Below are 11385 nucleotides of genomic sequence, written 5' to 3'. Positions count from 1 at the left end.
AAAGAAGAACAGGAGTACTTGTGGCACCTTAGAGACTAACAAATTTATTAGAGCATAAGCTTTCGTGGACTAATAAATTTGTTAGTCTCTAAGGTGCCACAAGTACTCCTGTTCTTCTTTTTGCGGATACAGACTAACACGGCTGCTACTCTGAAACTTATATAACATTAGTAGACGTGCAGGTGAACCAGACCCTGATGGTGTGGCTGATGTGGTTGGGTCCTATGATGGTGTCACTGGAGTAAATATGGGGACAGAGTAGGCAATGGGGTTTGTTACAGGGATTGGTTCCTGGATTAGTGTTTCTGTGGTGTGGTGTGTAGTTGCTGGTGAGTATTTGCTTCAAGTTTGGGGGCTGTCTGTAAGCGAGGACTGGCCTGTCTCCCCAGGTCTGTGAGAGTGAGGGATTGTTTTCCAGGATAGACTGTAGATCGTTGATGATGCGCTGGAGAGGTTTTAGCTGGGGGCTGTACATGATGGCCAGTGGTGTTCTGTTATTTTCCTTGTTGGGCTGTCCTGTAGTTGGTGACTTCTGGGTACCCGTCTCGCTCTGTCAATCTGTTTCCTCACTTTCCCAGGTGGGTATTGTAGTTTTATGCCCAAATAAATCTGTTAGTCTTTAAGGCAGGGCTTTGGAGCTGTGCTCCGGCTCCGCTCCAGCTCCAGGCAAAAACCTGCAGCTCCACTGCTCCGGAGCTGCTCCAGGCTCCAGCTCCGGGCTCCGCTCCAAAGCCCTGCTTTAAAGTGCCACCGGACTTCTCATTGTTTTGGTGGATACAGACTAACACGGCTACCCCTCTGAGTGACTCGGCCCTCCGTCTGGGTCACCAAACATGTTCCCACCTTCCAGACTATTAAAGTCCCTCTTGGCAAATTGGCTCAGGCAGTCTTCCTGCTCACTGCCCCACCGGTGCCACTTTGTCAGCGGCTGGTAGGGGGACCCGGGTCCACCCTCTACTCCAGGTTCTGGCTCAGGGGCCTTCTCAGCAGCAGCCAAGGTTTGACCTACCCCATACCTCACTGCTCTTTGCCCGAGCCTTGCCTACCTCTCTGGCTCTCTCCCTTCTCTGGGCTTGCCACGCCACAGCCCTCTTCCCAGGGAGTAACTATGCTACTTGTCTCTAGCCCCAGACACGCCTCCCTTCTCCCAGGGAGCAACTGGAGACTTCTTCCCTCCGGTCCCCCTTCTGCTGTATGCTCCCAGGCTTTATGGAAGTCCCACCTATTCCTGCCCAGCGTCTGTTCCTAGTCAATCCCCTGCTCCCTGACTCCTCCTCCAGGTGCAGTCCATGGAGTTAATTGGCCTGTCTGGCAATCTGAACACCTTCCAGTCCTGTGTGGGGTAGACACCCCATCACAGGCCCATTCAAAGAAAATGCATTTTAAGGTAGTCAAGTGCAAAGTTACAATACACATCTAGGAACAAGGAATGCAAGCCACACCAACCGAATGGGGGGCTGTATCCTAGAAAGCAGTGACTCTGAGAAGGATTTAGGGGACAAAACAACTGAACATGAGCTCCCAGTGCGATAACATGGCAAAAAGGGCTAATGTGATCCCTGGATCTGTAAGTATGAGTAAGAATAAGGAGGCAATTTTACCTCTGTATAGGGCATTGGTGAGTCTGGTACTGGAATATTGTGTACAGTTCTGATGTCCACATTTTAACCAGGATGTTGAAAAATTGGAGAGGATACAGAAGAGAGCCACAGAAATGATGCAAGGTCTAGATAATCTCAAACTGTTTAGCTTATCAAAAAGAGTGAGAAGTGACTTGATTACAGCCTACAAGTACTTTGTGATGACAACATTCTTTAACAAGGAGAGAATAATTTAATTTAGTGGAGAAAGGCTAAACAAGAACCAATGGTGGGAAACTGAAGTCAGACAAATAAGAAATTAGGCACAGATTTTAAACAATGACGGTGATTAATCACTAGAACAAACTACCACTGGAAAGAATAGTACACCTCTACCTCGATATAACGCGACCCGATATAACATGAATTCGGCTATAACGCGGGGCGGGGAGGGGGCTGCACACTCCGGTGGATCAAAGCAAGTTCAATATAACGCGGTTTCACCTATAACGCGGTAAGATTTTTTGGCTCCCGAGCACAGCATTATATCGAGGTAGAGGTGTAATAATAAATAACTATCGAGTTGGGTTGTTTCCCTTTGTATAGTGGCAGGGCTATGTACCAGCAGGTCTCTGAGACCAGGCAGACATCATCAACTCCTTCCCTGCTGTCTTAAGGAGCTAAACTAAAGGAAGCTCAGTTCTTAATTATTATTAGAAAGTTTATAGAAACGTATCTGCCAGAGCCTGTGTCTCAGAATGCCCCCAAGGGGGTGCTTTGAAAATACTTACTGACGCCATTTCATTTGATTTTAATACTGAACTAAGTCACATACCAAATCATGGCCATTACCTTGTACATTTAAATATTAATACCAGAAATCACCGATTCAGTTACTGTACTTCTTTTGATTGCAGCACCTTCTAAAATCCTGGATGTGTGGAGGGTTATGGGTCCAGTATACACGAACGGTAGCCAAGAAGTGATGGTCTTGATAAAGGTAATGCCATTTTCTTTTTCAAGCTGCATAGGATTCTAAAATACCATTTATTATTGTTATCTGTATTACTGTTGCATCTAGGAGCCCCAGTCATAGGCCAGGACCCTGTTGCCCTAGGTGTTGTATGGACGCAGAAAAAAAAAAACAGTCCCTGTCCTGAAGAGCTTACAATCTAAATAGACAAGAGACACAGGGTGGGGTAGGGGCAGAATACATCAGCAGCAGGAACAGTGTGATAGCAGCAAACAGCATGTTAGTGCCACTACTTTTCTGGGTGGGGGAGGATATCAGCGAAGTAGAAGGGAGAGGGGACACTGAAAGACAGGGAGAGGGAGAAGAAGGTAAGAGGAGTGAAGCTGGGATGAAGAGACTATTGGTAGTCGTCTACACTGCCAGCTAGCTTGGGCTGTGGGGCTGTTCCATTGCAGTGTAGACCACAGGGTCCTAGAGCCCAGGCCCCACCCTGAGCCCAGACGCTGACACTGCAATGAAACAGCCCAAGTCAGCCAGCCCGGAACAGCTGTCGGGGTGGCAGGTTTGTATAATTTTTGGTGGTGCCCAGAACAGGTCCAAGTCTCCCTCCCAACCCCCAACCCCCCCACACCTGCCTAAGGCTCTGGGAGGGAGTTTGGGTGCAAGAGGGGTGCGGGCTCTGGGAGGGAGTTTGGGTGCAGGCTCTGGCCTGGGGCAGTGGTTTGGGCTGTGGGAGGGGGTGAGGGATGCAGGCTCTGGGAGGCAGTTGGGTGTGGGCTTTGGGCTGGGGCAGGAGGTTGGGGTGCGGGAGAGGGTGAGGGGTGCGGCACTTACCTCGGGCAGCTCCCGAAAGCAACCCACATACCCCTCTGGCAGCGGCTCCTAGGCGGGGCAGCCATGGGGTCTCCACACGCCGCTGCCCACAGGCAGCGCCCCTGCAGCTCCCATTGGCCACAGTTCCCAGCCAATGGGAGCTGCGGAGTCAGCGCTCAGGGCGGGGGCAGTGTGCGGAGACACACACCCCCTGGGGATGTAGGGCCATTCTGACCACTTCCCGGAGTGGCGCGGAGTGAGGCTGGGCAGGAAGCCACCTTAGCCTTGCTGCACTGCTGCTGGTGGTGGCCAGGGGGCCCTTTTACATCACCTGGAAGCAGTAGGTGGGGCTGGGAGACGCTTCGGGGGAAGTGTGCAGGGGCAGCAGGTGGGGCTGGGTGAGAGACCCGGCCCCGAAAATTGGTGAAGCCAGGCCCCCGGGCCCTGAATATTCCTGGAGCACAGGCACCACGGGCCCATACAACTCACCGCCCCTGCCAGCTGTGGGGGTCTAATTGCAGTATAGACATACCCTATGAGGGAGGGAGAGGGTGATGGTTGGAGTAAGCAGCCAGTCACCAAAGGGCAGAGAAAGTCCTGTCGAAATGGTAGAAAGTTCTCCAAAAAGGACTAAGGTCCCTGCTTTGGCTGCTTCTGCCCCTCTGGCTCGCTGGTCTTTGCATCTTTCTCCCAAGCCCACGTGGTGCGGGGGAGGGAGGAGAAGAGGAGAAACACCCCTGGATCCTGATACCCCATAAGGGGGGTGAGGGTGGCTTCCCTGCACTGTTATGGGCTCAGGAAGAAGGGGAGGGAAGAGATTTTAGTTTTGTGGCTTATCTGGGAGTGTTCCACATCCTGGTTATATGGGAGCTCAAAGCTACAAGGAAAAGTGATGTTTTTCTTGTACAAGCAGTAACCAGCCAATTTGTCTGAGGGAAGAAAGAGGACAAAGACGATGACATGCCTGTATAAACTTAAGGCAAAATTTGTTTGTGCCTATTCCTTTAAGAGAAATTGTTCCAGAGTATTCTGCATGCTAAGTTGATGAGTCTCACTCCAGTCCTTTGAGATCCTCTGTCAATTAACAATACTCTTGGCACATAGTTACAGTTTCATGCGGAGCACTATGCGTGGGGATGGTGAACCAAGGAATGTGTTCCCCAGCGGCAACAAACAACACACTGTTCTATAAGGGCATTTATTTTTTCATTGTTTTCAGCCTCTCGCTCCAAAAGATGCCAGAGGAAGAATTCTGGGTTATACTGTGTTCCATGAAAGCCAGGGAGAAATGGTTAACTTATGTAACACATCAGACACACAATGCAAAGTTCTGGTTTCCCCAGCAATGCGCACCGTCCATGTGACTGCATACAATTCAAAGGGAAGTTCCATGCCAGCCAGTATAACAGTGACCCAAGAGCACAGTAATTTTAACGGTAAGATTATGCACACATCATCATTAGCTTTAACTGAAACATGGTTTTGTCAGAACTGGAAAGAAAAAAATATCTTCTGTTTAATGCTTTAAATTGGAGAAAACCCTCTGGAAATTCTGCTCCTATCCACTTCTTTTTATAAATGAACTTAGTGCTCTCCAGAAGACGCCAGACTGTGTGCCCTGGAGACAATAAATAATCAGCCATATATTTCAAATGTTCCTCTCTGACATTGTTCAACAATAGCTTTAAAAATAAGTTTTGGACTGTCTGCATTGGCTGACACCAGCTGACACAACTGTGCTGCTTAATTAGGTCTTGAAAGCAGTCTCAGAACGTGGGCAATTTCCCTATGTTCACAGGACCTTAGTGAAAATAACTCCTTTCATTTCCAATAAAGGCACAGTTTCACCTTTGCATCTTGTCATTTAAAACAAACAACAACAACAGGGAATTAGAAGTAGTTTCAGGGTCTACATCTGCCTCAGATTCCCCAGGCCAATGACTGTGGTTTTCCACAACCACATTTTCCTGTTTTCTAAAATGTTTCTTGCATTGAGCAACGGGGGAAAGTCCCACAGACACTGCAAGTGAAAGGGATTATATAGTGAAAATGACTAAATAGAAAGTGCATTAGGTAAATAAAGTGGAAAAATCTGATTGTTCTTGAGTCTCTCTATTAGAAGAATCAGAGGTGTTTCTTGTAAAAAGCAACAGATACAGATTTTCAGAGAGAGAAAAGGTGCGATAAACTCAACAATAGGCGGTTTAATATATAAAATGCCCCAAATGCCTGTGTAAAATCTCTTTCTTTGATTTCAAGATCATTTCTTAAATTATTTCAGAGCATAGGCAGTTTCCCTGTGCAGAATGGGCCATTTAATAGGCCTGCCTATGACTGGAAGGATCCGGCCCACCTTAGTCATATCACTCCTCCTACTTCTGTTTGCAGATTTCCTATCCCCCACCAACATGCAGATTAGCCATGATGACCATAGAGGAGTATCTGTCAAATGGGAGCTGCCTAAATACATTGGAAGATCAGTCCTGTGGTTCATAGTTGAATGGATTTTTGCAGCTCAGCATAACCAGCAACACGATTTTTTATGGAAGAAAGTCCCCAGCCAGGATACATTTACATATATAGAGGGTAAGATATGGTAACAATCTTTTTGCTATCTACTTTCTGTATAGTGCTATAGATGTACACAAGGCCTTGTAGCTCAAAATACAACAAAAGAAAACAAAGGAACTGTGAATTTAAATTGAGCCCCAGGTCTCTGGTACTTTTAACAGTACACCTCTACCTCGATATAACGCTGTCCTCAGGAGCCAAAAAATCTTACCGTGTTATATTGAACTTGCTTTGATCCACCAGAGTGCGCAGCCCCCCCCCCCAGCACTGCTTTACCATGTTATATACAAATTCCTGTTATATCGAGGTAGAGGTGTACAAATATGACAAAGAAGAGCAGGTGGATGTTTGTAGCAGATTGGCAGGAGGGAGGAGTTACGTGGTCTGAAAGAGGTTGGGGCAGGAAACGTGGAAATTAATTGGGAGGCTGTTCTAAATGTAGGATGCTCTGTGAAAGGAGGGACCAAGTCACAAAGAGGGAGAAGACCTAAAACTTGGCTAGATTGTGGGAAGTAGTGAAGTCATACGTGGGCAGGGAAGAGTGGTACATATGGAAATGTGTCTATAAAGAGTGAAAATACAGGAGCAGAGGCAGTAATATGTGAGGCAGCAACTGTCTTCTGCAGTTATTGTTGCTGAACAATTGTATGGGACAAAACCTGCAGGCTCTACTCAGGCAAAATTCCTACTGAGGTCAAGCATCCAGCAAAATAAGGATTGTGGCATGTGTCCCATTATGCTGAATGCAGCGTTGTTGTAACCATCTTGATCCCAGGATATGAGAGAGAGACAAGGTGGGCGAAGTAATGTCTTTTATTGGACCAACTTCTATTGGTGAAAGAGACAAGCTTCAAAAGAAGAGCCCAATGTAGCTCAAAAGCTTGTTTCTTCTACCATCATCAACTTCTGTTGGTCCAATAAAAGATATTACCCTCCCCTACCATGTCTCTCCGTTATGTTGACGGCAGATCTTGTCAGCAAAATGGTCCTGGTCCCCACATTTCCATGTGATCATTGGCATTTTACGCCCATAAAATCAGTTGTCATAGGCTTGGTGAATTGCATGTAATGGGATGTGTATTCCTGAGCAGTGTAGCAATTTCTAGGATAAATCTCCAGTTAATCATATTAGTTGGAAAAAAGATTCTGTACTGATATATTATAAGGAAAATGTGAGAAACCAAATTCAAGTGAAAACTGGTAGCTGCTTGCATCATAATAAATACAACTGTATAATAAAAAATGAACACATCCTTTGTAGTCACCTTCTCATTGGATGCCATGTTACTTTACAAGTAAGACATGTAAATGACTATGAAACTAAAATCCCTTCCATAAACTGTTAACGAATATGGTCTTTACAGTGGAATATACAGTGCAGAAAACAAAGCCTCACTGTAAATGAAATACAATTAATTCTTCCATCTGATAAGCCATATGTCACCACAGAGATTTTAAAATTTGCTATGGCACATATGTACAAATGTATTTATTTTGCTAAATCTGCAGCAATACAGGTTCAGGAAATTTGGGTCTATAGTTTTATTACTGGTGAAAAGTTTGACACCCAAATTCTCTCACAACACAATTGTCTCCAGTGTTATGTATCAGAACAGATCGGTCATACATAAGTTAGCTATATTCAATATGTATTAAACTGCAATTTCCTTCTGAAGGTTTTAATAATATGCTTCTCTTTCTAGCATTTTTTATAACCACCAGTCACTGTGGTGTCAAACATCCACAGGGCTTTTCATCTTCAAAGCACTTTACAGACATTAACTAATTAATCTTCACTGCAATGTTAATGAGTGCTCTTCTATTAAAGATAGGGAAGCAGAGAAAAGTTCCCAAGAAAATTTGATTTTTTTGTCAGAAATTAATATATAAATACATTAATTAGTTTTAAAAGCCCCGAAAATGGAAATATTTCAGCCAAACCCCCAAAATATTTAGGTTTGGCCATGCTACTGCAGGCAGTGCCTCATGGGAAGTGTTGTTCAGTTGCCTCACGTCTCCATTATCCTCTATGGGCTAGGCTTCCCACCCAGACTACATCTTCCCATGATGCACAGTGCCAAGGACACCCATGATGCACTGCTTCCCCTCTCCAAAAGGAGAGCCCAGAGTGTATCATTCAGTAGTTGAATTTTCACTGGGGGGGGGGAAGTTTTCCACCCCCTCCTCCTAACCTCCCCCCCCCAAAATCTGACCAAGCTGGATAGTCAGTCTGAGTGATGGGAATAGAATTTAAGCATTCTTAGTACTTCCTGCTCCCATATAGTCAGACCAGCCTTTTTTCACTTTCTTTAAATATCCCATTAAAATTTTCTGCAGTTTTAACTTTAACTTGCACAGAAATTTTAAATAAAACTAACATTCGTTTCAGGAGACCTCACAGAAGGAATTCACATGAACATTTCAGTATATGCAGTGTATGAAGATGGAATAAGCAAGCCATGTCCTGGCCAATTTTATCTGGTGGATTTAGGTAAGTGTACTCTTGTGGTAAAGTCACTGCGTGCTGGGATGGGAGTAACATTTCAGTGTTCAGTTTTATGGAAAACAGTCTTCCCCCAGGTCTTTCCATGATTTGGCAATTTTGTAGAGCTACTTGATTTTATAAACTATCAATTTTCTCCCGCCTTCCTTGAACTATAGAGAAAGCAGAACTTTAGAAGGAGTTTAAAAGAAGGCAGGGTTTTTTTGGATACCAGAACACCACCAGCAGGGGCCTTGCCAATACAGTTGCACTTTGCCTTTGTGTGGGTATAATGTAGTTTGCAGCTCATCATGGGACACAATATAATTAAAGCTGATGCTCAAGGGAATCAATTTTCACTTTTCAAAATGGTACAAATACTGATGTGTTTGTGAATGTTCATGAGAATCTGCAGATTTGTTCATGGGGAGAATTTGCACTTTGTAATGGAAGAGGACAAATTTTGCTTCTTTTGGGGGCACATTTGACAATTAAAGCCCATGCAATGCGGGGAAACACCATCATTTCTATGGGGAGAAAATGGCGAAGTGGTGACCCTTCTTAACCTCCCCTGGAGAAGCAGCTGTGTAGGTCCAGGGCCAGGCCCTATGTCGTCTAAATATAGAAAAATAAGAGAAAGCTTTGCATAACCTCCAGTATTCTGAATGCCCCTTTCTCCCTTGTAGGATAATTGAGTGGCCTCTAGCATTGTTTTGGCCTCTGTTCTGCTTGGGAGCCAGACGTACAAAATTAATTGAGATGTTCTGTGCAACTGATCCTTGGCCAGACCACCAGCTGAAATGGCACACTGGGACAAGCCAATAGCCAATCAGGGATCTTCAGAACAATGTGGGAGAACACAAGTATTTCCCTCTCCTACAGCTACCTCACACACTTTCACACCCAGATCAAAGGGAAAGGGTCCTGTTTTCTCCTGGCTTGGACTCATGCAATTTGTAATGTAACCAAAGCCCAAACCTGATCTTTTGTTCTGGATCAATAGACACACACTTTTGGAGGCCATCAGAATTCTACTGGCTGTTTTCTTCAGTAAAGAAAAGCTACTGTACCCATAACTGGAGACAAGGACAACATATGTGTTTTTTTCCATAAAGCCACAAAATCATTTTTCATGCTGCTCTGAATAGATTTCCAGATGAGCTACCTGAAGCTGTACATACATTGCCCCTAAGACAAACTGGCTATGTTTCTGGCCAGGATTTTTCTCAGGGGCAGTCCTGCCAATGTTTTCCACCAAGGAGGCATGACCTTGAGTGTATACTCAAAGTTATTTGATCATTGTTTTCAGTGTTGTCCTTCCTCAAAGACAAATTGATTGTCTCCAATGTGGTGATCTAGTTACTAGATCAGCAGACAGGGTTCCCATAGAAACTAACCAGGCTACAGATATTCCATCTATTCCTTGTGAGGGGAAAAACAAACAAACAAAAAGGATCAGTATAAGCAAGACACTAAATCTTGAACTCTCAACAAAACATAGCTTAGGGTGATGTTTGCTGCACTGCTGAAGACACTACAGGATCTAAGTATAGAGTGTTATCGGTACAGCTGAGTTAATATATTCATAGGATTTAAGGCCAGAAAGGACCATCTAGTATGTAGTATGACCTTCTGCATTACACAGGCAATAGAATATCACCTGATAATTCCTGCATCAAGCCCATATCTTCTGGTTGCGTTAGAACATATCAATATTTATATTGTGATTTTAAGCCACATTTGTGAAATCAAATATGTGCTAGTCATGAGAAATACAACTTAATAACTGGGCTGGTGAATTCTGCACTTGCTGCAGCTATTGAATATTTAAATCCGCATTCCCTTGTAGAGTAATCCAAGGTGACAAAGGCATGGGTGACATATATTAGAGAGAAATAATATATTACATATATAAATGACTGGGGTAAATGATATATGTTATATAGCTATATAATTTATCCCCATCATCCACAACCCCAGTTATCCAAGAGATTTTTTGTAATTACTCTAAAGCACTTAGCTAAATGAGTTTGTCTCTGTTAACAGTTGATTTAGGAAGCTCATAAATACGTCAAAGCTATTTCAAGTTCATTGGGAAAATAAGTAATATAGATGTGAATCATACTGGGGCAAAAACAACTGAATAGTTTTTCTTCTTCTTTTGTGAATTAGTCACATTCCCACCTTTGATTATAAACCATAATGTCAGCCTGACTGTCAGGTCAGATCAAAGACTGCACTGAAACTCGTACCAAGACAATTGTATGAAATAGTTTGACAGTTGACACAGCAGTGATATTGTGACACATACACTTCATCTTACATAACAGTTGTGGAGAAGGTCCAGAGAAGAAGAAGAAATCTGGTACAGTCTCTGAGTTTGGCAGTTTTCCTTTTTTGTCAAAGTCTTGGTTAAACAAGACATTTTAAAAAGGAAATGTTAACTACTGGCACTAGAGCCAGTTGAATAGCGGAAAAGGTGATTTGTGAGTATTTTTATGAAGAGAAGAGGAATACTGTGCAGGTGCACACCAGAGCCCCCTTTGTGATCGGGCTCAGGCATAGCAGGATCACTTCTTTTGCACTTCCACTGGTAATAGTGGCTCCAGCCATGAGGTGGTCTGCCCCTTTCAAGCTCTGGCTAGGTCACACTTTTCTATCCACCTCTTGGGGATGGTAGGGAACCCCAAGCCTGCCCTCTCCTCCGGGTTCTGATCCAGGACCCAAAGGTAGGCAGCTAAGTTCTGTGCCTGAAAGTGCCATATTGCTGACTCCTGGATTGCTTCCTTACCAGTTCCCTGTTTTCCAACAGGTAAAGCAATAAACATCAAATAAGTGAAATCAAAGAACAGAGAGGTAACCGTGTTAGTCTGAATCTGTAAAAAGCAACAGAGGGTCCTGTGGCACCTTTAAGACTAACAGAAGTATTGGAGCATAAGCTTTCGTGGGTGAACGCCCACTTCATC

At 44.3% G+C, this 11385-nt stretch overlaps 1 protein-coding gene across 1 annotated transcript in view; it reads left to right on the top strand.

The window, feature by feature from the left end:
- The window catches only part of IL23R (interleukin 23 receptor), a 44793-nt gene that overhangs the window by 24361 nt on the left and 9047 nt on the right, over positions 1 to 11385 (top strand). The window contains exons 8-11 of the mRNA XM_034780060.1: positions 2498 to 2580; positions 4586 to 4802; positions 5755 to 5952; positions 8327 to 8428. Of these exons, the coding sequence (XP_034635951.1) occupies positions 2498 to 2580; positions 4586 to 4802; positions 5755 to 5952; positions 8327 to 8428 (600 nt within the window). The remainder of the gene's footprint in view (positions 1 to 2497; positions 2581 to 4585; positions 4803 to 5754; positions 5953 to 8326; positions 8429 to 11385) is intronic.

The sequence above is a fragment of the Trachemys scripta genome, chromosome 8 (genome assembly GCF_013100865.1).
Source record: "Trachemys scripta elegans isolate TJP31775 chromosome 8, CAS_Tse_1.0, whole genome shotgun sequence".
NCBI classification, from domain to species: Eukaryota; Metazoa; Chordata; order Testudines; family Emydidae; genus Trachemys; species Trachemys scripta.
The sequence above is the reverse complement of the archived record's forward strand: the minus strand, read 5'-3'. Positions and strand labels throughout refer to the sequence as shown.